The sequence below is a fragment of the Ictidomys tridecemlineatus genome, chromosome 1, assembly GCF_052094955.1.
Source record: "Ictidomys tridecemlineatus isolate mIctTri1 chromosome 1, mIctTri1.hap1, whole genome shotgun sequence".
In the NCBI taxonomy this organism is placed as follows: Eukaryota; Metazoa; Chordata; class Mammalia; order Rodentia; family Sciuridae; genus Ictidomys; species Ictidomys tridecemlineatus.
Genome location: NC_135477.1, coordinates 51,594,902 through 51,622,878, shown reverse-complemented (window position 1 = coordinate 51,622,878; position 27,977 = coordinate 51,594,902). Strand labels below are relative to the sequence as shown.

At 38.4% G+C, this 27,977-nt stretch overlaps 1 protein-coding gene across 1 annotated transcript; it reads right to left on the bottom strand.

Annotated features, from left to right (window-relative positions):
• Positions 1 to 200: 200 nt before the first annotated feature.
• On the bottom strand, positions 201 to 27,718 carry Ppa1 (inorganic pyrophosphatase 1). Its single transcript, XM_078040978.1, has 11 exons — positions 27,525 to 27,718; positions 24,695 to 24,753; positions 17,031 to 17,084; positions 15,441 to 15,560; positions 13,714 to 13,800; positions 11,226 to 11,352; positions 7,451 to 7,578; positions 6,758 to 6,843; positions 3,091 to 3,160; positions 1,828 to 1,870; positions 201 to 550 (listed from the first exon to the last, which is right to left on the bottom strand). Exons 1-11 carry the CDS (start codon positions 27,586 to 27,588, stop codon positions 519 to 521), a joined length of 870 nt encoding a protein of 289 aa, XP_077897104.1. The 5' UTR covers positions 27,589 to 27,718; the 3' UTR covers positions 201 to 518.
• Positions 27,719 to 27,977: the final 259 nt, after the last annotated feature.

Below are 27,977 nucleotides of genomic sequence, written 5' to 3'. Positions count from 1 at the left end.
TGTGGCTCAGAGGAACAGTGCTCACCTAGCATGCATGAGGAACCGGGTTTGATCCTTACTACCACATAAAAATAAAACAAAGAAAAAAAAAAGTCACACAATTCAATTATAAGGTCATTGACAGAAAACAAACACCAAAAAGTAACTACACCTGTTTGTGACATTGACTTCAGAATAAAATGAAAACATCTTGAACCAAGTTTCAGCAAAATAATTTTATTTTCTAACACATGGTAAACATACACATCCAATGTGTTCATCTTGCCCACCTCTTCACAAATGACTTCCAACCACAGCTGCTTTGACATTTAAGCATGTACTAAAGTTATCTTACTTGAAATACGAAAAATGCTTTTGGATAGGTAACATTCCGAATATATTAGACTGGTCACAGAAGAATTTGCTTTAATTAGATGAGTTCTATAAATTTAAAGCTTTGAAAAGCTACTACTTTTGCATCTAATAGTTCCAGATGAGTAGGATGCAGCAGTATCAGCTTATATTCCAGAGAAATCCCATCAGTTTTTCTGGTGATGGAACCACTTATCCACTGTATTCAGAGAAAAGAAAAACAGATCAGAATTGCAACTGAGAATAAAAATTATACACAATATACAACAATACTATACTTGCTTTAATGGATCCCACTATAGATTATCTCAACATAAATATAGTGATCTTCCGCCTCAGCCTCCTCAGCCACTGGGATTATAGGAATGCGCTACCATACCCAACCTAGGCTTCCTTACTTTTTTTTTTTGAAGTTTTTTTGGTTGTTGTTGTAGATGGACACAACACAATGCCTTTATTTTTATGTGGTGCTGAGGATCGAACTTGGGTCCCGCCCGAGGTAGGCGAGCGCTCTACCACTAAGCCACAATCCCAGGCCCAGGCTTCCTTACTCTTGATGTAATTGTACAATGTGATTCTCAAATTTGTTTTAAAGTGGCAGAACCATTTTCTTAACAGAAAAAACAGGTTTCTAAGAGCTAAATAGGGAGAGAACCATTTTCCAGATGAAGCAGCCTGTTACCAGATGGGAACGTGGAGCCCAGCCAACTCAAGGTCCCTCCCACATTGCCCATGAGGCATGTACATGATCTCGAGGGTCACAGTTCAGAAACCAGTGTGATACAGAGTGGCACTAAAGGTGCTATATAGCAGCCCATTCGTCTTCACATATGCTAAGGAACTCTAAAAATGTTTCTTTCCTTCTCTCTCCATATGTTATGTGGTATACTAAAAATGTATTTATATATAACATGGATGAACCTGGTGCACATAATGCCAAGTGAAGTAAGCAAGGCACAGAAAACATAAATACAGCATGATCTCATTTATGTGTAGGATCTAAAAAAAGTTGAGTTCATAGAAGTTCAGAGTGGAATGGTAGTTGCCAAGGGCTAGAAAGTGGGAGAGGGAGGATAGGGAAAGGGAGATGTTGATCCAAGGGTACAAAGTTGTAGCTAGACAGGAGGAATAAGGTAGGGATGTGCTGCACAGAATGGCAGCTGTACTACATAATGGCCCTTCCTTCCTTACATGCTAGGGATTAAACTCAGGGCCTTGAGCAGGCTAAGATCTACACTAAGCTACAGTCCCAACCCCACTGTACACTAAAAATAGATCAAACAGTATATTTTAAATGTTTTCACCCCATGAAAAAAGTATGTGAGGTGACAGACTTAAGCATCATCTAATTATCCTATATTATAACATCAAAACATCATTCTGTGTTCCATATATACATGTCAGTGAAAAATAAAATATATAATTTTACATACATATACCCAATTTTTAATGATTCTACTAGAATGTAGATCTTACCATCTGTTGGTATTGTGCAGGCAAATTCACATGGTGGTGGTAACTAAAATAAATATTAAAATGCATTAGTCTGATGGAGGGGGGAACAACTAAAAGTATACTGCAAAATTTGAAAGAATCTTGATAAAAGGCTACCCTAATTTTTAGGTTCTAAAAATAGTTGATAATATACAGGAATAGTGCAAGTTTTACTCTTCTGGTAAGAGACACTAACATATTCAAGACTCTTGACTTATCTTTTATGCATATAGAATAATTTTATATACACACACATAAAACGTAAGCAGTGTTGGAAAAGTCAAGTTATAATAATTGATCAATGGGTTTTCCATCCCAGTTTTTCTTATTTATCTCAATGTTGTCAGGATTTATAGTAAACCTGTAACAGGCTCATATTGTTGTCCCTTTTCCCTATGCTGCAAGGCAGCTAAGTCAGAGTTCCATTACTTATTGACCATGCGAGGAAAGTGCTCTACCCCCAAGCTGTATCTCTAGCCCTTTTTATTTTTATTTTGAGGAAAAGTCTCACAAGTTGCCTAGATTGACCTGGAACTTGCTATCCTCCTGCCTCATATGCCACTATACCTGGCGGTTTGCCTTTTTATTAAATACTGTAAGTGATAATAATTGAAGATGATCTGGTTCAGTCTTTTTTTTAAAAGTCTAAACCACAAAATTAAAAATAATACAAAAACGAAACGACTGTTTTGATAGTTGGTTTAGTATCTCCCATGACATTCTTTTCTAGTATTACAATCTACAGTGGTACCTAAAATTAAGTAACTTCCTCAGTTCTTGCCAAAATGAAGACAAGTAAATCCATATTGGTTCTCTTGTGAAAAATGGCTTATGACAGGTAACAGGCACTTGGGTTACCTGGCATCTGCAGTCATTTTGATTTTTATAAATTATACTACTTTGCTGCCTGTCCAACTTACAGTTCAGTAGGATCATTCCTCAGCTTCTCCCCTTGGTCAAATGTTAACCTGTGTTTATGGGTTCTCATTTCAAGACTTCAAACAATATAGGAGGTACTCAAATTATCTGTGAAAGAAGCTCTTTTTTCCCCCTATTTGGCAACATATCATTTATCACTCATCTTTTTTTTATTTTTTAGTAATTGTAGATGGACAGTATACTTTTATTTATTTTTATGTGGTGCTGAGGATTGAACCCAGGGCCTTGCACATGCTAGGCTAGAACACTCTACCACTGAGCCACAACCCAGCTCCCATCCTCTTTTTAAAGAAAACTTCTACATACAGCATCCACAATGGCTTTGGCAGCATCAGGATCACACTTGAAGGGGCTCTCAGACACTGTTGTATTCATGCTATGAATAAAACAAAAGTAGTCAGAAGACAAAATAACAACAAAAAATCCTCTTAAAGAGTTAAAAAATAAGTTGAAGATTTAGACCTTATGATATTCAAGTTTGGTTGGTTGAAAGCTCTCTCACCTATATTAAACACTAATTATTTTTGTCAAGGTGAATTTTTCTTGTGGTTAATTTTACTCAAACATCTATAGTTTAGATTTAAGAATCTGAGACTGGATACTTTCAGTTCTCACCGAAATAATTGAGAAATACCAACTGAAATGAGAAACGTCTTTCCTAGTTGAAGAAAATGAAACAAAAATGTACCCCTGTTCCTATAAGGGCTTATGGGACATCTGAAACAAGACACTCCTGGTAAGAGTAATACCTAAACTCTACATTTCTGAAAAATAACTCATTAAAATGTAATCAAAATCTTTACAAAGTTCATAAGCTTTGATAGAGAAATTTCTACTCTGAGAGCCCAATACAAGACTGAATCTCTAAAGATGTTCCCATACTGTGATGGTGAACCAGTGAAAAACTGGAAGTAACCAAAATGTCCAACAATAAGGGATAATGAAAAATGGTTTAACCACAAGATAGAATATTATACAGAAACAGAATGTTACACCATATTATAATGGGAAAATGCTTATAGTATGGTGTTAAATTTAAAAAGCATAAAATTAATTGTGCATGCAATATAATTATAACTATTTTTAAAAGTATTATGTATTAAGGACTAGAGGAAAATCCCTCCAAATATTAATAGAAGTATCTGGAAAGTGTGATTCTGGGTGATTAACGGTCTTTTTGCTTAACTATAGTTAAATTCTTATTATAGCATTAACATAATGTGTGCATAACAAAAAATATTAAAATGAGAAATGAAATATCTGCAATTACCTGTTATCATTGATCTAAATTCCCAGTCCTTTTTATTTTGAGAGAGGGTCTCACTAAGTTGCTTAGGGCCTTAATAACCGAGGCTGGCCCTGAACTTGTAATCCTCCTGCCTCAGCCTCCAGAGGTGCTGAAATTACAGGCGTGCACCACCAAGCCCTGACTGTTCATTTTCACAAAATGTGTTAACTTTTCTCAGATTTTCCTCTGTTTATGGAATTATGATATTTTCAGTTTATAGGATTATTATCCTGATATAGAAGATTCTTAGAATTATTTTTATACAGTAGGATTTTCTTATACTTAAAGAAAAATCTAAGGCCACATCTATAAGATACATTCACTATAGTACTACAAAAAAAAAAAATCATGCATTTAACTACATTTTAACAATGAATAAGACTATATCTTCTTATAAACAAACTATTGCTCTACCTTTTCCCCTTCATCTTTTTTCTTATAAATAGCTTATTGAAGTTAATAAGTTAAGGAATCAGGCCTTTGTTATGTATTGTTTAAAAAAGATAAGTAGGAAACGTCTTCTGATACATAAAAAATAATACCATTTATAAAACTTTTTTAAAATTAGTGTTGTGTTTAGAAAGGTCATGCCTACTACAAGCAAAATATCTGTTTTTTAAAAATTTTTTTAATATTTATTTTTTAGTTGTAGCTGGACACAATACCTTTATTTGTTTATTTTTATGTGGTGCTGAAGATTGAACCCAGGGCCTTGTACGTGCTAGGCAGGTGCTCTACTGCTGAGCCACAACTCCAGCCCAGAAATTTTAATAAATTTTTTTAAAAATATTTTTTAGTTTTAAGTGAACACAATATCTTTATTTTTACATGGTGCTGAGAATCAAACCCAGTGCCTCATGCATGTTAGGCGAGCACGCTACCACTTGAGCCACATCCCCAGGCCTAATAATAAATTTTTCTATCTGGAATTAAATACTGATGGTAAGACAGGGGTTGTAAATCAAATGCTGGCAGAGAAAATCCAATTAAGAGTATAAAATAGGCTGGATGTAAGAGAATTGGTGCTGGGATGTTGTCCACAGAACATACACCAAGCACCGGCCTAGTTATAGCATGTTTTTTTTTTTTTTTTTTAAAGAGAGAGTGAAAGAGGAGAGAGTGAGTGAGAGAGAAGAGAGAGAGAGAGAATTTTTAATATTTATTTTTTAGTTCTCGGCGGACATAACATCTTTGTTGGTATGTGGTGCTGAGGATCGAACTTGGGCCGTACGCATGCCAGATGAGCGCACTACCGCGTGAGCCACATTCCCAGCCCCAGTTATAGCATATTTTAAAAATAAAACACCTGGATCACGATGGTGGTTGCCAGTATGCATGCTTGGTTTAAGGATTATAAGGAAATAGAAATCTAGTCTTCCTTTTCTTCCTTGGTTTAAAATCATTAATTCAAAAAATATATATTTTTAACATTTTTTAATCTATTTATTTTTATGTGGTGCTGAGGATTGAACCCAGTGCTTCACACATGCAAGGCAAATGCTCTACCACTGAGTCATAACCACAGCCTTCAAAATATATTCTGTATTATGAACTGTAAACAACATGAACCTACTATTATAATTAACACTCCTTAACACCTCTACTACCTTTGTTTTTCCTTTTTCCTGAATTCTTGGTTATTCTCACATGTAAATTGTTTCTAGAAGAAACTGAATGTCATTCTTTTTCCCTGCTTTGGGTACCAGGGATTGAATTCAGGGGCACTCAACCACTGAGCCCCATCCCCAGTCCTATTTTTGTATTTTATTTAGAGACAGGGGCTCACCGAGTTGCTTAGTGCCTTGCCATTGCTAAGGCTGGCTTTGAATACACGATCATTCTGTCTCAGCCTCCTAAACCGTGGGGATTACAGGTGTGTGACACTGTGCCCAGCTCGAACATTTTATTATCTTTCTATTTAACATCTTGTATATTCCTCAACAGAATCTTAAAGTTTCCCTTTCTTGGGTCTTAAAGATTTACTATTTAACCTTGGTATATATATTCTTTTCATTTTTGCATGGAGTGGGATGGCGATAGGGAGTAGGTATTAAGGATTAAATCCAGGGGTACTCTTACCACTGAGCTACTACATACATCTGGATATACAATATCATCTGCAACACTTGCTCTGCCCTTTCCAATATTCCTACACCTCATTCCATTAAGTATCTCATTGATTAGTATTTTTAGAACAATAGGTAAGTGATCACAGTGGGTAGCCTCTTGAGGAAGTCCACTGTACTGTTAAGAACGCAGGTTCGGGGGCCAGACAAGAGTATGAATTCTTGCTCTGACACTTACACATCCATTACAGGCTCAGCAGATATTAACTGCTTCATAAACATTAGCTACTATTAGTGATGATAAATTTGGTAAACACAGTAGACGCTGGTGTAGTTGCGATGCACCTTAGGTTTTTACATCAGAGGATACTAATCCTGCACTTATCTTTTATATTCTGAATGCCCTGATGCCAGCAGCCTTTCCCTCACACAGCTCTAACCTCACTGTCCTCTTTATGTTTTAGATTGTACTTGTTCAGAGTGTCCGCATTCACTTGAGCACTGACAAAACTAGTTCTTTACCAAGTGAATGTAATAGTACAGTGTCTTACGGTTACTGAAACCTTGGGCACAAACTGGCTTGCTCTGTATTGAACATGCAGAAGAGGGGAACACTTACCAACTGATTCCTTTTCCATCCGTTTTCTTAGTCACTAATGCTTTCCAATAGTCATGAGTGCTTTTAATAATATCAACTGCAAAGTCCTATAATTTAAAGAGAGATTAATTAGTTACAGTGTAGAAGTGTTTTTTTTTCCCCCGTTACCATATGTCCATGCATAATTGTCACGGATTTTGTCAAATTCAGTAAAGAAGTGGGGTGGGACCATTATAAAGTGAAGTTTTTTTTTTTCATAATTAGGGATTTAAGCCAGGATTGCTTAACCATTGAGCCACATCCCCAGTCCTTTTTACTTTTTATTTTGAGACAGGATCTCACTAAGCTGCTGAGGGCCTCGCTAGGTTACCAAGGCTGGCCTTGAAGTTGTAATCCTCCTATCTTAGTCTCTCAAGTCACTGGGATTAGAGGCGTGTGCCACCATGCCCAGCATGATGTGAGGTTTTTATTTTAAAAAATCATGCTGACACTATTTAAAAATTGTTTATTACTAAGAAATACGATAGACATTTCCCAAACCCTGATACTTTATTTTGAATCACTTCTTGTGTTAAAAAATAAAGAACATTTAAACAAAGGTTAATAAGACACAAAGTCTTTAGGCTTTTGTTTATTTTAAATGAGAATTATATGATTAAATTATAAGTCTCAATACAAACAGGCCTAAAGCTACAGTTATGAATGACATATCACCTTATCTTTAAATTCAGCATTGAAAGCAAATTCATTTTCTGGTTTTCCATCAGGAACCTTGTACCTTCTAAACCAGTCCACAGTAGCTTCTAGGTAGCCGGGTTTCAGCCGTTTGACATCATTTATATCTATAGAGTATAAGGAATTTGCAAGATGCATTATTATTTATGCATTCAACAAAGACATCAAATATTTACTTTGACAGACCTCCCATTATGTTTTAGGGGGAAGTTCTTTACTTTCTCACACTATAAGATACTTGGGGTCATCTTTTCATTCCCTGCTGTAGTCATAGAATTTGCCATTTCTCCCAGGATCTTAGATCCTCTTCATTGTAGAATCTGGGTGCCAGGGGAGCTCATCATCACTGAAAAGTTCTCCTAAGCCCTCCCAGCTGATAAAGAAACAGATATGTGTGTACCAAGTCATGTACATACATATATTTAAAAACTTTTCTTTTGGTACTGGGGATTGAACCCAGGGGTGCTTTACCACTGAGCTACATCCCCAGACCTTTTTATTTTTTGAGACAGGGTCTCACTAAGTTGCTGAGATTGGCCTTGACCTTGCAAACTTCCTGCCTCAGTCACTAGAGTCACTGCGACTGCAGGTGTGCACCATTGCACTATGCTCTAAAAGTTATTTCTCTATGTCTCCATCTGTTTCTACATTGGGATAAATTTGGGTTCATATTGGTATCTCCAACTCTAATCCATTACTACAAATACAATTCTAGCCACATCTCCTTGCTTATCTATAACCTCCCACTGCAACACGGAGAAGCCTGGTTCACCATCTTCCATCCATTTTTTTAATTGCTCAGATCCAGTATGTGTTTAGTGTCTAGGCCTGTGAAGCATCGATCCAACAGAAACAACTTTACCAACTGCAGTCCGATGCTATGTGCAGTTCTTTCTGCCTTTGGTCTTACTAATTTCACTCATCCCTAAAGCAACTAAGGTCAGGGAGGTTCTTTCATACATTTGTAATAAAGTAAGATTCTTTCGTTATAATCTACATCTCATCCTGGAATTGACCTTGTAAATGATTCTTTAAAAAATTTACATCTACTAAGGTTCACTCCCATACTGTATATTAGCTAATCTATTCTGTAAAACAAACAATAAAATCACAAGCTTGGTAGCTTAAAATAACATGTTTAGTATCTAACAGTCCTGTGGGTCGGAAGTTCCACGGTGCCACTAGATGTCTGCAAGGCTGTGTGACCTTTTTTAATATCTTTATTTTATTTGTTTATTGTATGTGGTAGTGCCTCACACATGCTAGGCAAGCACTCTACCACTAAGCCACAACCTGGCCCAGCTGTGCACCCTTCTAAGGACTCTGGGAGAGAATCTGTTTCCTTGCATTTATCAGCTTTCATAGACTACCCCCTCCTCACCTCCAGCATTTTCTTTTTCTTTTTTTCTTTTTCTTTTTTTTTTTTTTTTAAGAGAGTGAGAGAGGAGAGAGAGAAAGAGAATTTTTAAGATTTATTTTTTAGTTCTCGGCGGACACAACATCTTTGTTGGTATGTGGTGCTGAGGATCGAACCCGGGCCACACGCATGCCAGGCGAGCGCGCTACCGCTTGAGCCACATCCCCAGCCCATCACCTCCAGCATTTTCAAGCCAGCAATGTGGCACCTTCCTGAGCTTTCTCTTGCCATCACCTTGCTCTGTCAACACAGCTGGGAAAGGACGTGTGTGATGGATTAGGCCCACTTGGATACTTACTCCAGGATACTTCCCCTATCCCAGGTCCTTAATGTTAATCGTGTCAGAAAGCCCATTGGCCACAGGTGACATCTTCCCAGGTTTCAGGGTTAAGAGTTGGGCATTTCTAGAGGGGGCGTTATTCTGCTACTATGAAAATCTACGGGTTAGGCAAATGCACATTATTATGTATCCACCGTACAGGGTCATACAAAATAATTTTACTGCTGTGGTAGACAGACACCCATCTCTCAATTCCCAGTCTGTGAAAGTGCTGTTTCATAGCACAGGGGGAAAATGGAGCAGATGGAATTAAGGTTGTTCATCATCTGACATTAACACTGGGGTATTATCCCTGGTCATCTGGGTGGGCCTGACGTAATCACAGAGGTCCTTGCACATAAAGAAGGAAGATGAGTCAGAGGAGCTGTAACAAGGAACTCAAGTTTGCAGTGAGAAAAAAATGGATCTTCCTCGAGGGCCCGCAGAGGAACACAGCCCTGCTGACACTTCTCCAGTGAGAACCATTTGACTTAAAAGGCTAATTCAATAACCAGATAAACGGTTAGAAGTAGAAGCAAGGTTAATTACTGATACATCCTGCAAGGTTAATTACTGATACATCCTACACACGTGAATGAGCTAGAAAATGGACAGTGAGTGAAAGCAGCTAGACACAAAAATCTGCATGTTATACAAGTCTATTTTTCCACACCTATAGAAAAATTAACTCAAAATAAATCAAAGACTACAATGTAAAAGCTAAATTTATAAACTCATGGAAGAAAATATAAGCTCAAACCTTTATGACCTTGGATCAGGCAATGGTTTCTTAGACACAACACCAAAAACACAAGAAAAGGGGTGGGGTTGTGGCTCTGTGATAGAGTACTCGCCTAATTAGACGAGGCACTGGGTTCGATCCTCAGCACCACATAAAAATAAACAGATGATTAAAAGGAAAAACTGGACTTCCATCAAAATTTAAAACTCGAGTACCTCAAAGTATACTGTTAAGAAAATGAAAGGACCAGCCACAGAACGAGAAACAGTACCACTGTTTTGATTAAAAACATGTCTACACAAAAACACATACAGGATCATTGGCATTGTTTATAATCACTAGAACCCAAATGTCTACACCTGGTGGACACAAACAAAATGTTAACATCAACACAATGGAACAAAATTCAGCCATAAAAAGGAGTACCGATACAGGCAACATGAAAGAACCTAGAAAACGTGAAGTGAAAGCAGCCAGACGAGACTGCGTGCCATACAGGCCCATGTGCACAAAACCTCTAGAGACAAAAGTAGCCCTAGTGGTTGCTAGGACCTGGGAGAAGGAGGGGAAAGGAAGTAAACTCACCTCGTGGTGGTGGTTGCACATCCTAGGGAATGTGTTAAATACCAATGAATTGTACACTTAAAAATATTAAGATCAGGGGATGAGGTTGTGGCTCAGTGGTAGAGCACTCACCTAGCATGAGTAAGGTGCTGGTTCAATCCTCAGCACCACATAAAAATAAAAACAAATAAAAATAAAGGTATTGTGTCCAACTACAACTAAGAAAATATTTTTTTTAAAAACCCGATAAAATGAGTTGGGTATGGTAGTCAATGCTTGTAATCCCAGCAACTCCAAAAGCTGAAGCAGGAGGATGGCAAATTTGAGGCCAGAGTCAGCAATTCAGCAAAATCCTATCTCAAAAAAAAAAATGAGGTTGGGAATGTAGCTCAGAGGTAGAGCACTGTTGGGTTCAATCTCCAATACTTACCTCCTAACACACAAAAAGATAATGTCAACAATACCGAATGTCCTTTTAGGGCAAAGGAAATTAGACAGTGGTGATGATCACACAACTTACTAAATACATTAAAAGAAAATCCAAAAGAGAAGCTTACTTTTTAGTTAATTGTCCCAAGTTAAGTTGTACAAATAACAATGCTTTGTTCCTCCATTCTTTAACAATGTGGAGTCAGGGGTTTACAATTCCAATCATAATTATGGGTAAAGTTTGGTCTTGCCTAAGAAAGTTAGAAAGACTTAATTGTCTTACCATTATAATTCGATGCATCAGGATCATCCACGTTAATGGCAATGACTTTCCAGTCAGTTTCTCCTTCATCAATCATAGCCAATATGCCCAGAACTTTCACCCTGATTATTTCACCTCTTGCACATACCTGAGGGGCAATAATCACGGTCAGGACAGAATTAACAGAATGGAAGTTTGAAACAAAGTTTTACTTGAGAGTAATAGGAAATAAGAAAGGTGTCAAATTTCTGCAAATTTACTTGAAGATTGTTCCCTTGAAGTAAACTTTTAAAATTATTTATTTAAGCACTAGGGATTAAAGCCAGAGGTACTTTACCACAGAACTACATCCCTAGCTATCTTAATTTTTTACTTTGAGACAGGGTGTTGCTAAGTTGTTAAGGCTGGTCTTGAACTTGTGATCCTCCTGTCTCAGCCTCCCGAGTTGCTGGGATTATAGGTGTGCACCAGCTTGAAGCAAATTTTTAAAAGATATAAATGCTTTATCAGTCTTATTAAGGTTGAAAACAAGACCTGTTAAGTCCTGTTCTCTTATAGGTCAGAAGAAAATCAGTAACATAATTCCGGGTAATTAATAATACTTTTCATATTGTCTTTGTGCTGAAGAATAAGTTCACCATAATTTGTTTCAGAAACAATTTTCCTTTTTTTGAGACAAGGTCTTGCTATGTGTTTCCAGGCTGGCCTTGAATTTGTGATCCTCCTGCCTTAGCCTTCTTTGTAGCTAGGATTACTTGCATGTATCATTGCAGCAGACTTAGATTGGCTTTTTTTTTTTCCTCTCCTTTTTGAAGTAGTGGGGTTTGAACCAAGGGCCTCTTACATGCTAGGCAAGTCTCTACCACTGAGCTATTTCCCCTTTTGAAAAAAATTTTGAGATAAGGTCTTGCTAAGTTGCCAAGGCTGGTCTTGAACCTGTGATTTTCCTGCCTTTGCCTTCAGAATTGCTGGGATTACAGGCATGTAACACTACACTTAGCTTCAGATACATCTCTTAATGTGCTTAATTAAGGCTGAGGCAGGAGGATCACAAGTCTGAGGTCAGCCTCAGCAATGTAGCAAGGCCCTAGGCAACTTGGCAAGCCCATCTCAAAATACAAAATAAAGGAATGTAGCTCAGTGGTGAAGGACCCCTATTTTCAATCTCCAGTACCAATTTAAAAAAAAGAAAGAAGTAACTGTAATCAGAATTTTGAAGTAACCCTAAGAAGTAACTGTAATCAGAATTTTAGAGCAACCCTACTTAATAGAAGAATCACTATCATAAGCTTATGTGGTCCATTTGGCTGTAGTCATTTCACCCATCTCTTAAAATCATTAGGTTCAGTTTGCTTTGTACTGAGATAAAATGTGCCTCTTGGTGCCCTTCACCTATTGGCTAGCTGTCCATCTCCCAGGATACTGCAGAATATCCCCTTCTTCTACATGTATGTTCAGCCACATACACATAAATACAAATTTTTTTCCCAGATTAGGTTTAAATGTACAAATGGCAATGTAGAAATGCTTGGAAGGAAAGAGAAACCAATCGCCAAAGAGACATCACTATTTCACTAATAGTCATATACAGTATTCACAATATTTTTTAAAGCATCAATTTTTTTTTTACTTTTTTTTATTGATTGTTCAAAACATTACAGAGCTCATGATATATCATCTTTCATACATTTGACTCAATTGGGTTTTGAACTCCCATTTTTACCCCAAATACAGATTGCAGAATCACATCTGTTACATACTCACATTTTTACATAATGGCATGTTAGTGACTGTTGTATTCTGCTACCTTTCCTATCCCCTACTATCCTCTCCCTCCCCTCCCCTCCCATCTTCCCTCTCTACCTCCTCTGCTGTTGTTCAATTCTCTCCCTTTTTTTCCCCTCCCCCTTGCCCCTCATAACCTCTTTTAATTTTGTGTAACATTGAGGGTCTCCTACCATTTCCATATGCTTTCCCTTCTCTCTCCCCCATTCGTCTTTGTTTACTGTTAGTCTTTTCCTCATGCTCTTCCTTCCTGTTCTGTTCTTAGTGGCTCTCTTTATATCAAAGAAGACATTTGACATTTGTTTTTTAGGGCTTGGCTAGCTTCACTTAGCATAATCTGCTCTAATGCCATCCATTTCCCTGCAAATTCTATGATTTTGTCATTTCTTAGTGCTGCATAATACTCCATTGTATATAGATGCCACATTTTTTTTTATCCATTCATCTATTGAAGGGCATCTAGGTTGGTTCCACAGTCTAGCTATTGTGAATTGTGCCGCTATAATCATTGATGTGGCAGTATCCCTATAGTGCGCTCTTTTAAGGTCCTCAGGGAATAGTCCAAGAAGGGCGATAGCTGGGTCAAATGGTGGATCCATTCCCAGCTTTCCCAGGAATCTCCATACTGCTTTCCAAATTGGCCTCACCATTTTAAAGCATGAATTTTGATATATTTCATTAATTTCATCTTAACACAGTAGAATAAAATGTCCAATTTCATTACCTTGCTTCCAATTTCACAAACATCAATTGGGTCATTGTCACCACAACAGCCAGTATGTTTATCGCTGTGTCCTGGGTCTTCCCAAGTCTAAAAAACAAGGATTAGGGAATATCATTCTTGTATATGTTGCTGACAAAGTGGATTATGTTGACATTAACAGATAACATCCCATAACTCTTTCTGCAAAAACATGCATCTTCAACTATTTTTTTCTCATTTTTAAAATTCTTTATTCAGTTTAAGCATCTAAATAAGACACTAAAACAGATGTGGGTAGGCAGCAATATGAAAATAGAAATGATACATTCTTATGTTAAAAGCATCATTGCTGACTAGGAACCACAACTGAAAAGTTTCATCAGGATTTTCTGAAGCTTAAATTCCTGGCTTGCTTTCCTTGCTAAAAGGCAAGCCAGGACCCTTGCAGAGCACCACACAAAAGAACTGAAACCTGTGCTTGTCAGGAAGTTAGGTTTGAAATGCAACTACTGTTTTTCTTTTCTTCCCCTATCAGAGCATATTTATGACTTGGATTTGTTTGCCTATTTAGCTGATGTGAAAGCAAAAAGATAAAAATGAAGAGGGATAAATAAAGAAGACCATATCCAACAAAGTCACCATTAAGAAAGCAAAAGTCAACACACAAAGAAAATAAGCATTTCAGCAATGTTTTCCTAAAGGCACCACACTTAAATGCTAACACTAAATGAACTGAAGTACAAGGTAAGGCACTACAGTTAGGGCAGACAACTTTGTGATTACCCAATAAGCTAGATGAGTTTGACTTATGTTCTTTCTAGTAACTTAAAATTGTTTCACAGTAGATTTCATTTAATAGACTTAGGTGAATAGAAACAAACCACTTATCAAGAGGAAAAACTAAACTGAACAGTTAGTAAGTGCCACAGCATTAGCCTAGCTAAACCAGAATTAAATAAATGTTGTTTACTCATAATAGACTCATAATAGTGACTCTTCATTCAAATATCAAATAAGAATCTGCTGCGTACTGGCATTTTGGTAGAGATAAATTAGTAAACGATGCAAAATATACCCTTCTAGAAGGGCTAACTGCTTAAGAAAACTGGACTCTCATCATTACTTTACCACAAAGAGCTTGACCCAAAGGAGGAATCGGGACCCTACACCTAAAAGTCAATGGCTATGAGAACTGCATGTGAGGTACTGTATGCTTTATCTCTGCCAATAACTTCAGGAACTGAATATTATTAATGTCTCAGGGAGAAAGAAAGGGAGATAAGTCCAGAGCCAAAAATCAGTGCTTTTAACCACCATCTTATGTTCTCTCTTTATTAGTTGTAGACTTGGGCTGGGGATACAGCTAGTGGTAGAGTGTCTGCCTTGTATGCATGAGGCCCCGAGTTTGATCCTCACTAACACTCCCCCCAAAAAAGAAGTCTCTATTAGTAGACATGCCACTTAATCTGGAAAGAAAGAATGCATATATCTTATAACCACTCCATTAAAAAAAACAAAATATTTTGGAAAAGAATAAACTTTCAAATCTGAGTTTAAATATTGTACTTAAATTTCAGCTAATTATGAAAAAAAGGGTATTTAAGGAAGTATTAAAATGTATTAATTACCTCTAAGTTTTTTAAGTCTACTTTTTTTGAAGGTGTTATATTTTTTTTTTTAACTAACCACTTAAGTTAATTTTTAGTAAGTTAAAAGAGTATATTTTCAGGAAGTACATGCAAACATACCTGAGGGATGGCACCATAGTTCCAGATGTATCCCTTGTAGGGGAACAAATTCGCAACATAACGGAGTTTCCCTTTTTTCACATCTTGCTTAATTGGGTTTAAAGGGTCCTTTGTAGCAATCTGAAAGATTCAAATAGATATCTGAGGAAATCAATTATGACATGTTATCTCTTAATTCCACTTTTAACAATTAATTTTATCCCTAACATTTTTATAATTTGGACTGGACTAACATGTTTTCACAATTAGCCCTTAAGTGGAAAGCTTAATTAGGCAATTATCAATTACTAATTCTAGACAGCAACAACTAAAATTAGCTGGAAACACTTGAAAAAGGGTAAAACAAATATAATCCAATTTCATCTTTCTTTTAAAGCATTTAAAATTATTAAAATATCCGAGTGTGCTGGGTGCAGTGCACATGCCTGGAATCCCCATGGCTCAGGAGGCTGAGTCAGGAAGATCTCAAGTTCAAAGTAAGTCTTAGCAAGACCCTGTATTAAAAATAAAAAATAAAAAGGGCTGGATACATGGCTCAGTGGTTAAGTGCCCTTGGGTTCAATACTTGGTACCAAAAAAAAAAAAAAAGTATGAATGTTTATTACATGCAAAACATGTTCAAAAAATTCAATAACAAAAAGGCAACCATGTTAGGAGTCATCAGATTGGGACTAGACAGAAGAAACCCCTGGAGTACAGATGTTTCACCTTTTTTTTTTATTGGTTGTTCACAACATTACAAAGCTCTTGACATATATTTCATACATTAGATTGAAGTGGGTTATGAACTCCCAATTTTACCCCAAATGCAGATTGCAGAATCACGTCGGTTACACATCCACAATTTTACATAATGCCCTATTAGTAATTGTTGTATTCTGCTACCTTTCCTATCCCCTACTATCCCCCCTCCCCTTCCCTCACATCGTCTCTCTACCCCATCTACTGTGATTCATTTCTCTCTGTTTATTTTCCCATTCCCCTCACAACCTCTAATATGTAATTTTGTATAGCAATGAGGGTCTCCCTTCATTTCCATGCAATTTCCCTTTTCTCTCCCTTTCCCTCCCATCTCATGTCTCTGTTTAATGTTAATCTTTTCTTCCTGCTCTTCCTCCTTGCTCTGTTCATAGTTGCTCTCATTATATCAAAGAAGACATTTGGTATTTGTTTTTTAGGGACTGGCTAGCTTCACTAAGCATAACCTGCTCTAGAGCCATCTATTTCCCTGCAAATTCCATGATTTTGTCATTTTTTTAGTACTGCGTAATATTCCGTGGTGTATAAATGTCACATTTTTTTTTTATCCACTCATCTATTGAAGGGCATCTGGGTTGGTTCCACAGTCTAGCTATTGTGAATTGTGCTGCTATGAACATCAATGTGGCAGTATCCCTGTAGCATGCCCTTTTAAGGTCTTCAGGGAATAGTCTGAGAAGGACAATAGCAGGGTCAAATGGTGGTTCCATTCCCAGCTTTCCCAGGAATCTCCATACTGCTTCCCAAATTGGCCGCACCAATTTGCAGTCCCACCTTTCACCATTAATAATACCTAATATCCTAAGTCTGATATTGAAGGTGAAACGTTACCTCCATTTTTGCATTAGACCAGCGTGGAACTTCAACAACCATGTGAAAGATATCCTGGAAAAACAAAGCAAAGATAAGATGACCACAGGAGCTAATTTGTCTCTTATTATTAGAAGCATGTGTGTTTCTTCCAAAGTTAAACTGTTAGTCTGAGGTCAATTTTAGCAACTTGGTAAGACCCTATCTTAAAAAAAAAAAAGATCGGGGATGAGAGAACATCCCTGGACTTAATCCCCAGTACAGGGTGGGAGAGAGAATTACTTGATCATACTTTAACAAAATTATACAGCTAGATTACCTACATTATTCTCCAAATTTGACTGCTTTTCAAAAATCAAGTCCCAAAAGGACTAAAGTCTATTTGGCATTGAAGAAAAACATATTCCAAAAATGTCAGGCAAACACAGTAGTATTGTAATTAGCCAAGAGCCTTAAGTTGTGTGTGTATGTATTTACTGCCCCCCTTCCCCCTTTTTACTGTAAAGTAGATGATTTTCGGGAGCATGCCTGTTTTTAGGGAGAAAAATCCTTCATACTTTTTCATCTCATTCTGCATAACAAGTTAAATATGGACTTGGCAGAGGCTGGGGTTGTAACTCAGTGGTAGAGCGCTTACCTAGCCCATGTGAGGCACTGGGTTCGATTCTTAGCACCACATATAAATAAAATAAAGGTCCATTGATAACTTAAAAAAAAGATATTTAGAAAACCAATGGTAAGTCCATATATTTTGTTTAACTAAAACCGAGCTTTAAACAGACTATTTACTTTATTGTAGGTGGACACAATATCTTTATTTCATTTTTATGTGGTGTGAGGATCGAACCCAGTGCCTCAAGTGTGCTAGGCAAACACTCTACCACTTAGCCAGAACCCCAGACTATGATTTATAAAATTTACAATTTTTTTTTTAGTTGTAGAGGGACATATAATATCTTTATTATTTTTTTATGTGATGTTGAGGATGGAACTAGTGCCTCACATATGCTAGACAAGAGCTCTGCCACTGAGCTATAGCCCCAGCCTCCAGACTACGATTTTTACCAAGGAATAAAACTTGTAGTGAGTTTTTCTGTTTGCAGCCCCTAGAAGGACACAGATGAAGCTTAATCTGCAATCATTCTTTTATCAAAAATGTATCTTTAAACTGGGTGTGGTGGTGCACACCTGTAATCCCAGCAACTTGGGAGGCTGAGGCAGGAGAACCATGAGTTCAAGATCACCTCTGCAATTTTGTGTAGACTATCTCAAGATCAAAAATGAAATAGGCTGAAGATGTAGCTCAATGGTAGAGCACCCCTGGGTTCAATTCCGAGTACTCCCTAACCCCCCCCCCAAATCTACCTTTAAGGGGCTGGGGGTGTAGCTCAGCAGTATAACACTTGCCTAGCATGTGGAAGGCCCTGGGTTCAACTCCCAGCCCCACCAAAGGGAAAAAAAAAATGAAAATTAGAACTGAGTGATAGACCTAGCTATTCAGAAGAATGAGCTAAGAGGATCTCATTTGTACCCCAGAGTTTGAGACCAATTTGGGCAACATGGTGATATTCCACTAAAAATAAATAAATAGGGCTGGCGCTGTAGCTCGGTGGTAGCCCAACATCTGTCTTGCACGCATGAGAACCTGGGCTCAACCTATGAATGAATAAAATGAAATGAAAATTACTTACACAACTTTTTAGAAGTACCCCTCTGCTATTTTGCATGAAAAGACAAGGCTGATAAACTATCAGGGAATAAGTCAAAGATATCAAGTCAGAAATCACCTTGCTGTTGTTTTTAAACAAGCAGAAAAACTACACATGTGTACATTCTGCCAAGCCTCCTGATGCTTATGGAATACCATATAAAGCCAATAAAATAGAGATTTCACTTAAATCTGGGACTGAACGAACCACTCTTTTCCTATATCCCTATTAAGTAATAACTAGATGGTTTAGAAAATGTAACAATTGTTCATGGGTAGGAAGCCTCAGGACCAACCTCTGATTAAATTTCACTTTGTCCACTGTAAGTTTAAGAACTACATTTATCTAGTATCACATCTTAACTATGAAAAGGAAATATCTGTAAACTATGTCAGGGATTTAAAAGTTTTCATCAGCAATATCTTAAAGATTCACAAGGGGGAGCTATTACCACATGAAAGTTCAACTAAGTAGCGGTTTTTTTTTTTATTTTTGTTTTTTGATACTGAGGATTGAACCCAGGAGTGCTGCATCCCTCATGACTTGTGATCTGTTTATAACACTAGATCTAAAGTCTAGTGAACATGACACGCTATATCATAGATTTATACAAGTAGCTGAAATAAGCATTTTCAAGTTGACTCATGATTTATTTCTCTAGAAAACTTCAGACAGAAATCAAGTAAAGGCCAGACCTGAAAAGAAACACAAAAATCACCCTCTGATCCCACCAATCTCATTTTTTTTAAGTACTTTTTTACTTGTCAATGTACCTTTATTTTACTTATTTATATGTGGTGCTGAGACTCGAACCCAGTGCCTCACACAACCCCAGTCCCCCACCACTCATTTTTTAATGTTTTCAGTAGAAGTAAAACCATCTAGAGATTTCGATATAAAGAAGCTAATACCAAATGAGTAGCTTTATACTTTTTTTTAATTTCAGATGTACAAAATCCCTATCAGAGAGCTCACATAGGGGCTGGGGCTGTAGCTAAGTGGTAGAGTGCTTGCCTAGCATGTGTGAGGCACTGGGTTCAAATCTCAATACCGGATATAAATAAATAAAACAAAGGTTCATCAACAATTAAAAAGAGTTCACATAGGTAATAAGGAAATGATCCAGCCCATAATAGTTTTGAAAAGGTGCATCAGGTTTTTCATCATTCCAAGAATATTTTACCTTATTCAGTGATCACTGAGCAACAATGGCTCTTAACAGTGACTTTTCAGTTTAGGCATCAAAGTTGGTTTTATGATTATAGAAGGATATTCTCTCCAGTTGTTAAAAATAAATGAATTCCTAAATTATTTAATTGACAAATGACAGTCTATTTTAGAAGCTAATGGAAAGAAATATGATGAACAAAGTTTATACTATTGTGCCCTATTTACAATTGTAATAGCAAAGGAAAACATGTCAACCCCCGCCCCACACACACAAAAAAATTTTTTGCTCAAAAGATTGTGTTAACAGGGCTGGGATTGTGGCTCAATGGTAGAGCGCTCACCTAGCTCGTTCGAGGCCCTGGGTTCGATCCTCAGCACTACGTAAAAATATATAAAATAAAGATAATATATCCAATTAGAAAACAAAAAGATTGTGTTAACAGTCCAGAGGAAGATGATTTAACCTATTAAAAAAAAAAAAAAACATACATACACAAGACTTTCAGTAATACTGGCCAAGTACCCTTATCCAAAATGCTTGGGACCAAAAGCATTTGATTTCAGGTGTTGGGATTCTGGAACAGTTACATAGACTCTACTAGTTGAGTATCCCTAATCCAATTCCATTGCTCTGAACATGAAACATTTTGAGCATTCAAAGTTTCAGATTCTGGGCTGGGATTGTGGCTCAGTGGCAGAGCTTTTGCCTCTCATGTGTGAGACACTGAGTTTGATTCTCAGCACCACATATAAATAAAATCAATAAAGGTCCATCAACAACTAAAAAAAAAAGTTTCAGATGCTCAACCTAAACTTTGTTATTGTGCAATTACAAAGATTTCTTGCTTATGGCAGTCAAACAACTCTGACAGTTAGAAATACACTCTGCCATATGTACCAACACAGAGTGGTAACTTAATCTTCCAAGTCTTAATTAAGAATAAACATCTACTTTTCCCCTTCAGATAACTTCAGAATTACTAAATTTTGAAAACAGATATTCTAACGGTAATTTATTTTCTCCTCTTGCTTGATTTTTTTAAATTAAGAGCCTACATTTCTAGTTATCAACATTTTTATCATTTGCAATGACTAACTAGAACCTTACCCAAGAAAAATGCACAACTGCCCCCAAACTGCAGAAAACAAAAGTTTCTAAAACATCAACCTATTTGATTAGAAGCTTGACCTCTTTGGAGGGGAATAAGAAACAGTTCCATATTTACACAAACTACTATATGTTCCCAACAAATTCAGGAAAAACAAAGATGCTACATAGTCAGAACTAGTATTTAACATGAACATTTAAGGTCCATGGACTAGGAAAACACCACACTTCTAAAATTATAATATCAAGTCATGATGTATGAGCACTTTGTATCTTTATCTACTCAGTGTTCATATTATTTACCATGTCCTGGGATTTTTAAATTCTTAGAAGATATTCCTGAGCCACAGGTACATGTGTGTATATATTTTATTTATGTATATGAGGTGCTGAGAATTGAACCAGTGCCTTGCATATGCTAGGCAAGCGCTCTACCACTGAGCCACAACCCCAGTCTCAGATACTTTTATATTTGATCCCCAAACAAAGGCAGAGCAAAGGGAGTTCGTACAAAAAAAAAGAAAAAAAAATATCCAGCGACTCCTTGCCTTCACCTACTCTACCCACTACATTTGGACATAAAACACCTGAGTCATAACAACTTCCAGGCCTGGCTAACTTGACAACCTAATGGCATAACCAAATTGGATGTTACCCACATTGAAAGATCCTAATGTGCAGTACAATATACAAGCCTTTGGACATTTTTCTTTAGTGGAGTTATGTTAAAGGTAGGTACATCTTTACTGTTGGTGACATTCCCTCAAAGACTTACCATACTAGAGATAAAGATTATGACCACACACGCAAAAATATATCACATAAACTTAATCACACTGGAATTGGAAAGAAAGAAAAAGGAAAAGAGAAAGGAAACTTTGTGGGGTAGGTAATAATCCAAAATTAACCCGCATTGCCCACACCTATGTTTGTGTTTTCAACAACTTCCCTGAAAACAACACAAAAGAGCTTCGTCCAGCTTCTCAAGGAGGAATCAGAAGCAACAAGGTCCTTAGGTTCTGGACAACTGCAGAAATCCAGAGCTCACAAGTCTGAACCAGCACAGGGTGGCAGAGGGTAGAGGCTCTACCACAGATACAAGCAACCCCATACAAGACTTAGGTGTCACAGGGTAACTAGTAAAGATGTTTTGTACAACACCAAAAGGTCATCTCAGTTTCCTATCTTGGAATATTTGAAGCAGCAATAAGAGCAGGTACTATGACTTCTATGATCATTCTGTTCTTGGCTAGAACACTGTCTAATTATTTATGAACACCAAAAATCAATTATGTGTAAAGTGGTTTCCTTTCTGAGCTCACCTGCATGCAAAGGTACCTCTTCATTATTCACAATGGTCGGAGTCGTTACCATGAAGTTCTTTACGTATGATGTAAATACTATTATTCAACAAATGGATAGGTCAAACCGACCAAATGAGACCAATTCAAGAGGTGGGGAGGAATCAGTAATTCATCAGCTCTCAGGAAATCAGATGTAACAAACCGAGTTTCTGAATAGATAAAATTCTGAGTCTTCTATAGGAAAACACATGCCAATTAGCGGTCCTCCCTGTATAACTATGGCACATAACTGTCTTGGGGCTTGTGCTCTATTGTTTCCAACTGGGGCCTAGTTCAGGCAGGCTCCTCTGAAGCAACACATGAAATGGATTTTCTGCCAGTGCCTAAGTGTCAACGGGGAACTTAAGCAAACTTCCTGGCAGAAGATTTGTCTATTCCCAAGAGTCAAGCCCAGAAAACAGTAAGACTGAGCACACACAAGGAAAAAATTTCATCTACTATTATTCTACACATGCATCACAATATGACATTCACATGTAGTATGGATCAACACTAAGCCAAGGAAGGTCAGTAGCCTATGTGGCTTTTATAACTCAAACTTCTTCTTGAAGAAAAAAAGAAATATGAAATGTATAAAACCAGATATATGTCCTGTGTCAAGTTCCTGGACACAGTACAAACTCTTCCCACTGCAAAGGAGGCTAAAAACAAAAAAAAAAACCTGGGTTCTTTGGAGTGTGTGTGTTGTTGGGGATTGAACCCAGTGCCTTAAGCATGCAAGGCAAACACTCTACCAACTGAGCTATATCCCCAGCACTCCCCCCTTTTTAACATAACTAAAGTTGTGAAAATACGCACTGAGGATACAGCTCAGTGGTAATCACTTGCCTAGAATGTGTAAGTAAGGCCCTGGGTTTTATCCCTAACCCCACAAAAACAAAAAAGTCACTGGTTAATCCTACTACCCAAGGATTATAAAGTTTTGTTTTTTTTTTTAATATTTATTTTTTAGTTGTACACAACACCTTTATTTTGTTTATTTTTATGTGGTGCTGAGGATCGAACCCAGGGCCTCACATGTGCTAGACAAGCGCTCTACTGCTGAGCCACAACCCTATCCCTAAAGTTTTTAATATATATCTAATTGTAATTATTTTTCCTAGAAAAGTAAACATTCTTATTAATTTATGGTAAACATACCAATCTACTAAATCTCCAGCTCATTGGGTACATATAAGAACAGATCACTAGCGAGGCATGGTGGTGCACACCTATAATCCCAGAGACTCACAAGGCGAAGCAGGGGATTTTTAGTTCAAAGCCAGCCTCCGCAACTTAATGAGTGTTAAACAACTCAGTGAGACCCTGTCTCTAAAATAAAATATATAAAAAGGGCTGGGGATGTGGCTCCATGGTTAAGTGCCTCTGGGTTCAATTCCTGGTGCCAAAATAAATAAACAAACATTATAGTCAAGATTTTTTGCTAGAGTAATGAAATACTAAGATTTTAGTTCTAAACACACAAAGACCAATGTGATTTTTTTATTTAATAAAGCACCCTAAAAAATTCTGCCTCTATTCCTCTAATCTTTCCCAACATGTAGTTGCTTCTTTAACTGAATATTCTGGTTTTAAGACTGATTTCTTGCCAGGCACGGTGGCACACACTTGTGATCCCAGATATTTGGAAGGCTGAAACCTCAGGAGGCTCAGAAGTTCAAGGTCAACCTGAACAAGTTAGTGAAACTTTGTGTCAAAAATGAAATCAGAGCTGGGGCTGTAGCTTACTGGTAGAGTGCTTGCCTGGAGTGTGTAAGGCACCCGGTTTGATCCTCAGAACCACTTACAAATAAATAAGATAAAGGCACTCTGCCCATCTACAACTACAAAAAAGATTTAAAAAAAGAAAAAGAGTTGGTAGAACAGACTTATTTTTTATTTAGTCGATCAATATTTTTTTTTTTTAAAGAGAGAGAGAGAGAGAGAGAGAGAGAGAGAAAGAGAATTTTATTATTTATTTTTTAGTTTTCGGCGGACACAACATCTTTGTCTGTATGTGGTGCTGAGGATCCAACCTGGGCCACGCGCATGCCAGGCGAGCGCGCTACCGCTTAAGCCACATCCCCAGCCCTAGTCAATCAACTTTTTTAAAAAAATTTTTTTTTAGTTGTAGATGGACACAATATCTTTATTTTTATGTGGTTATGAGGATCAAACCCAGTGCCTCACAAGTGTGAGATAGGCACTCTAACACTGAGCTATAGCCCCAGCTCCTAGTCAATAAACTTTTAACCAAGCACAACAAGACATTTTAAACATTTGTTAGAAACAATCCATATGTAGAAATAGCTGATCTGAGTAAGAAACCATGTTCAAATGACAGGGATACTTTACCTTATCTGCATAAATTGGAATATCATGAAATGGAGATATATATTGTCCTTTTTCATTTTCTGCAAAATAAATTTAAAAGGTCATTACTGTGGTTATATTGCCAAATGCATGAAGCACACATTTTTGTTTTTATTTTATTTTCTGGTACTGAAGATTGAACCCAGCCCTTTTTTTATTTTGAGACAATGTCTCAATACGTAGTTCAGGCTGGCCTGGAAGTGATCTTTCTGTCTCAGCCTCTGGAGTTGCTTATATTAAGGACTGAAGTACATATTTTTGAATATCAAAATTTTATTCCCACATCCAAACAAAATAATCTGGTTGTATATTTCATTTTTCTTGAGCTTCCTCCCAGACTATTTTTACCCAATGCACTCTGTAGTCGTGGCAGGAACACCTATTACAAGAACAGGAACTGCCTTGCATCCTCTAAACCTAGCACTGCTTAGTATACAAAAGATGATCAATTTTTTTTTTGACTCATCTTGTATCACTCAAATGTATACATAACTTTTATTAAAAAAAACCTGGAGAAGGGCGCTTAGATGCTAAATTATAAATCATGTTGCTTTAAGTGATGTTTTAAGATAGCTATCTTAAATAATGGCTTTTAAGACTAATCAAGTTGCAACAACTCTTTGCAGGTAATTTCTATTCTCTAGAGACTCAACTATCCAAAAATCATTTTTTAAAATGTCCCCAGGACTGAGGGTGTATCTCAATGGTAGAGGACTTGCCTAGCCTAGCTGTAAGGACCTTCAAGCACCGCAAGCAAATAACACACATACACCCTTTTCACTATTCTTTTCTTAGAAGACCTAACAGTCCATCCACATTGAATCTCATCAAATTTAAAAAACAAAGTGGAACAGAAAAACTTATGACTGTCCAGAATCCTGTAGGGGTCCGCTTCAGAGTCAATTGTGACTTCACAGCCTTTCAGACCCTTAACAGTGTTGTGTTTTGTTTTTTATACTGGGGATTGAACAAGGGGCACTTTACCACTGAGCTATAACCCATTTCCAGCCCTGTTTTTTTTGTTTGTTTGTTTGTTTTGAGATAGGGTCTAACTAAGTTGCTTAGGTCTTGCTAAATTGCTGAGGCTCACCTCAAACTTGCAATCTTCCTGCCTCAGCCTCCAAAATCACTGAGATTACTGGTAGGCACCACAATACCCAGAACACTTAGAAGTTTTAACAAATGTAACATAAAGGTAAAAAACTTTACTTTCCATATTAAGAAGCTAAGAAATCTAATTTACAAAAAGCACGTGAAATTAATTAAATAGTTTTAGCCAGGCATGGTGGAACACACCTATAAATACCAGCAGCTCAGGAGGCTGAAGCAGGAGGATTGCCAGTTCAAAGCCAGCATCAGCAACTCACAGGCCCTAAGGAATTCAGTGTTATACCCTGTCTCTAAATAAAACACCAAAAGCGCTGGGATGTGGCTCAGTGGTTAAGTGTCTCTGGGTTCAATCCCTGGTACAAAAAAAAAAAAAAATTACATAATTATTTCTTAAATTCTAGAGAGCTCCATTTTATAGTTTACTTTAGTCAGGGTGAACTACTTTAACAACCACTCAATCACTGTCAATACACAACCTAAGTAAAAACACTGTTGTCTGTTCTGCCTATGTAGTCTGAAGATAATTCTCAGTTGATCCCCTCACCTCGAAACCAGTCACTTCTCTAAGCCTATTCTATAGGGAAATTCTGAAGCCAACACTTCTCAGTGAACTATTAGGCAAAAATTCCTGCACTGTCCTGGCTGCTTAACTCTGACATTGAATAAAATGGGGAGTCCCACCCTTCCGGGATTTTATCTGGTGGTTTAATCTTCAACTAGATGTGTAAGCTTTAGGACTCACTTTTCTTTTCCTTCCAAACCATGCTACGTTTTGCCAGGTGCTTTGTTCATTCTTTCAGTACTCCCTTCCCTGCCCTTCATGCCCTAACTCAAGAGCTCTCTGCACCTGCCCATTTCCTTTACATAAAACTGAAGAGGTTAAAATAGAAGCGACTTTGGTGACAGTTTTCTGACGCCTCCGTTAAAGTCATTTATCTATTCCTAGTATCTGAGGGTAGGAGGGTAAGATCAAGATAAATCCAGGTAGCTTTCCTGTACCAGCAAGGAATAAGGTGGTGCGCCCAGGCAACCTGCTCGCTTCTCAGTGCAGGACTTGGGATGGGAATCCTAGGATGCCGACCCCCGCCCAAGTATAAAACTTAGCACTTGCTCACTCGTGTTCCCCAGATTGACGTCACCTGTCTAGCTGGAGCTGCACTCTTTCTGTTTCAGAAGGAGCATTCCTAGCATCAGCGCTACGGGAAAACACACGGTGCGAGAGCCAGGAGCGCGACCTCCGAGGATGGGTCGTGCGTGACCCAGGTCCCAGTCTCCTAGTCCGTAAACGAGGACCAATACTTGACCCGGCTCAGCGCCTACAATCTGGGCTAGGGCGGAGGGATAAAGGTCTTCGGGCGGTCACCGCCCTCGGTCCCCGCAATCCTCTTACGGGGATTGTTTTACCTCCAGGCACCTTTCTAGGGTGACTCAGTGGATTCTTTCCCATCGGACCCTGCCGGAGCCCGAACCTGCAAAACTAGCCGGGCCCGGATGTGGGTCCCGCCGAGCAGGTGAAATGGGAAGCCTCCTCCGTCAGAGGGGGATGGCCGGAAGGCGAATCTTGTCCCTCCCGCCAAGACGTGGGGACGCGAGCGAGGAGCCCGGCCCGCGCCGCAGACCAGGGGCCGAGCGCGGGCCGCAGCGAGGCCGGGAATGAATGGGCGGCCGGGGGAGGGAGGCGGCGCAGGCCGCCAACACTCACTGAGGAAGACTCGGTACTCGAGGGTAAAAGGCGCGGCGCGCTCCTCGCTGCTGAAACCGCTCATGATGCCGGAGACAACTGACCGCCACCGCCACAGTGAACCGCCTGCACGCGGCGCCGACTGACAAGGAGAGAGCTAGCGCCTGCGCACCGCGAAGGCTGGACCGCGAGCCGGTGGGGGGCCGCCTTTAATGCGGCTCGGGTGGAGCTATCACCGCGCCCCCGGCCCGCCCATCCGCGCAGGCGCATTCCGCCCGCCGCGCGTCCGCACGCCCAGGCCACGCCCCCAGCCCCGCCTCCTAGGACCGCCTCCTGGCTCCGAGCCTAGGCCACGTGGCTGGTGCCAGCTGTGGCTCGGTTTCTCTCTAGTCGCCCGGCCCCTTCGCTCGTCTTTCCCAGCTGGGGCTTGGTAGAGAGTAAGAGCGCTAGCTCTCAGCCGAGGCCAGCTAGCAG

Bases quoted from the DNA above. Each gene is read 5' to 3' on its own strand.
- Ppa1 (XM_078040978.1), bottom strand. From the start codon at position 27,588: ATGAGCGGTTTCAGCAGCGAGGAGCGCGCCGCGCCTTTTACCCTCGAG. The intron at 17,085-24,694 runs GTAAAGTATCCC...TTGTTTTTCCAG, and splicing joins TTCCAATTTATGCAGATAAG to GATATCTTTCACATGGTTGT. The intron at 1,871-3,090 runs GTATGTAGAAGT...TATTTATTTTAG, and splicing joins CCAAAGCCATTGTGGATGCT to TTACCACCACCATGTGAATT.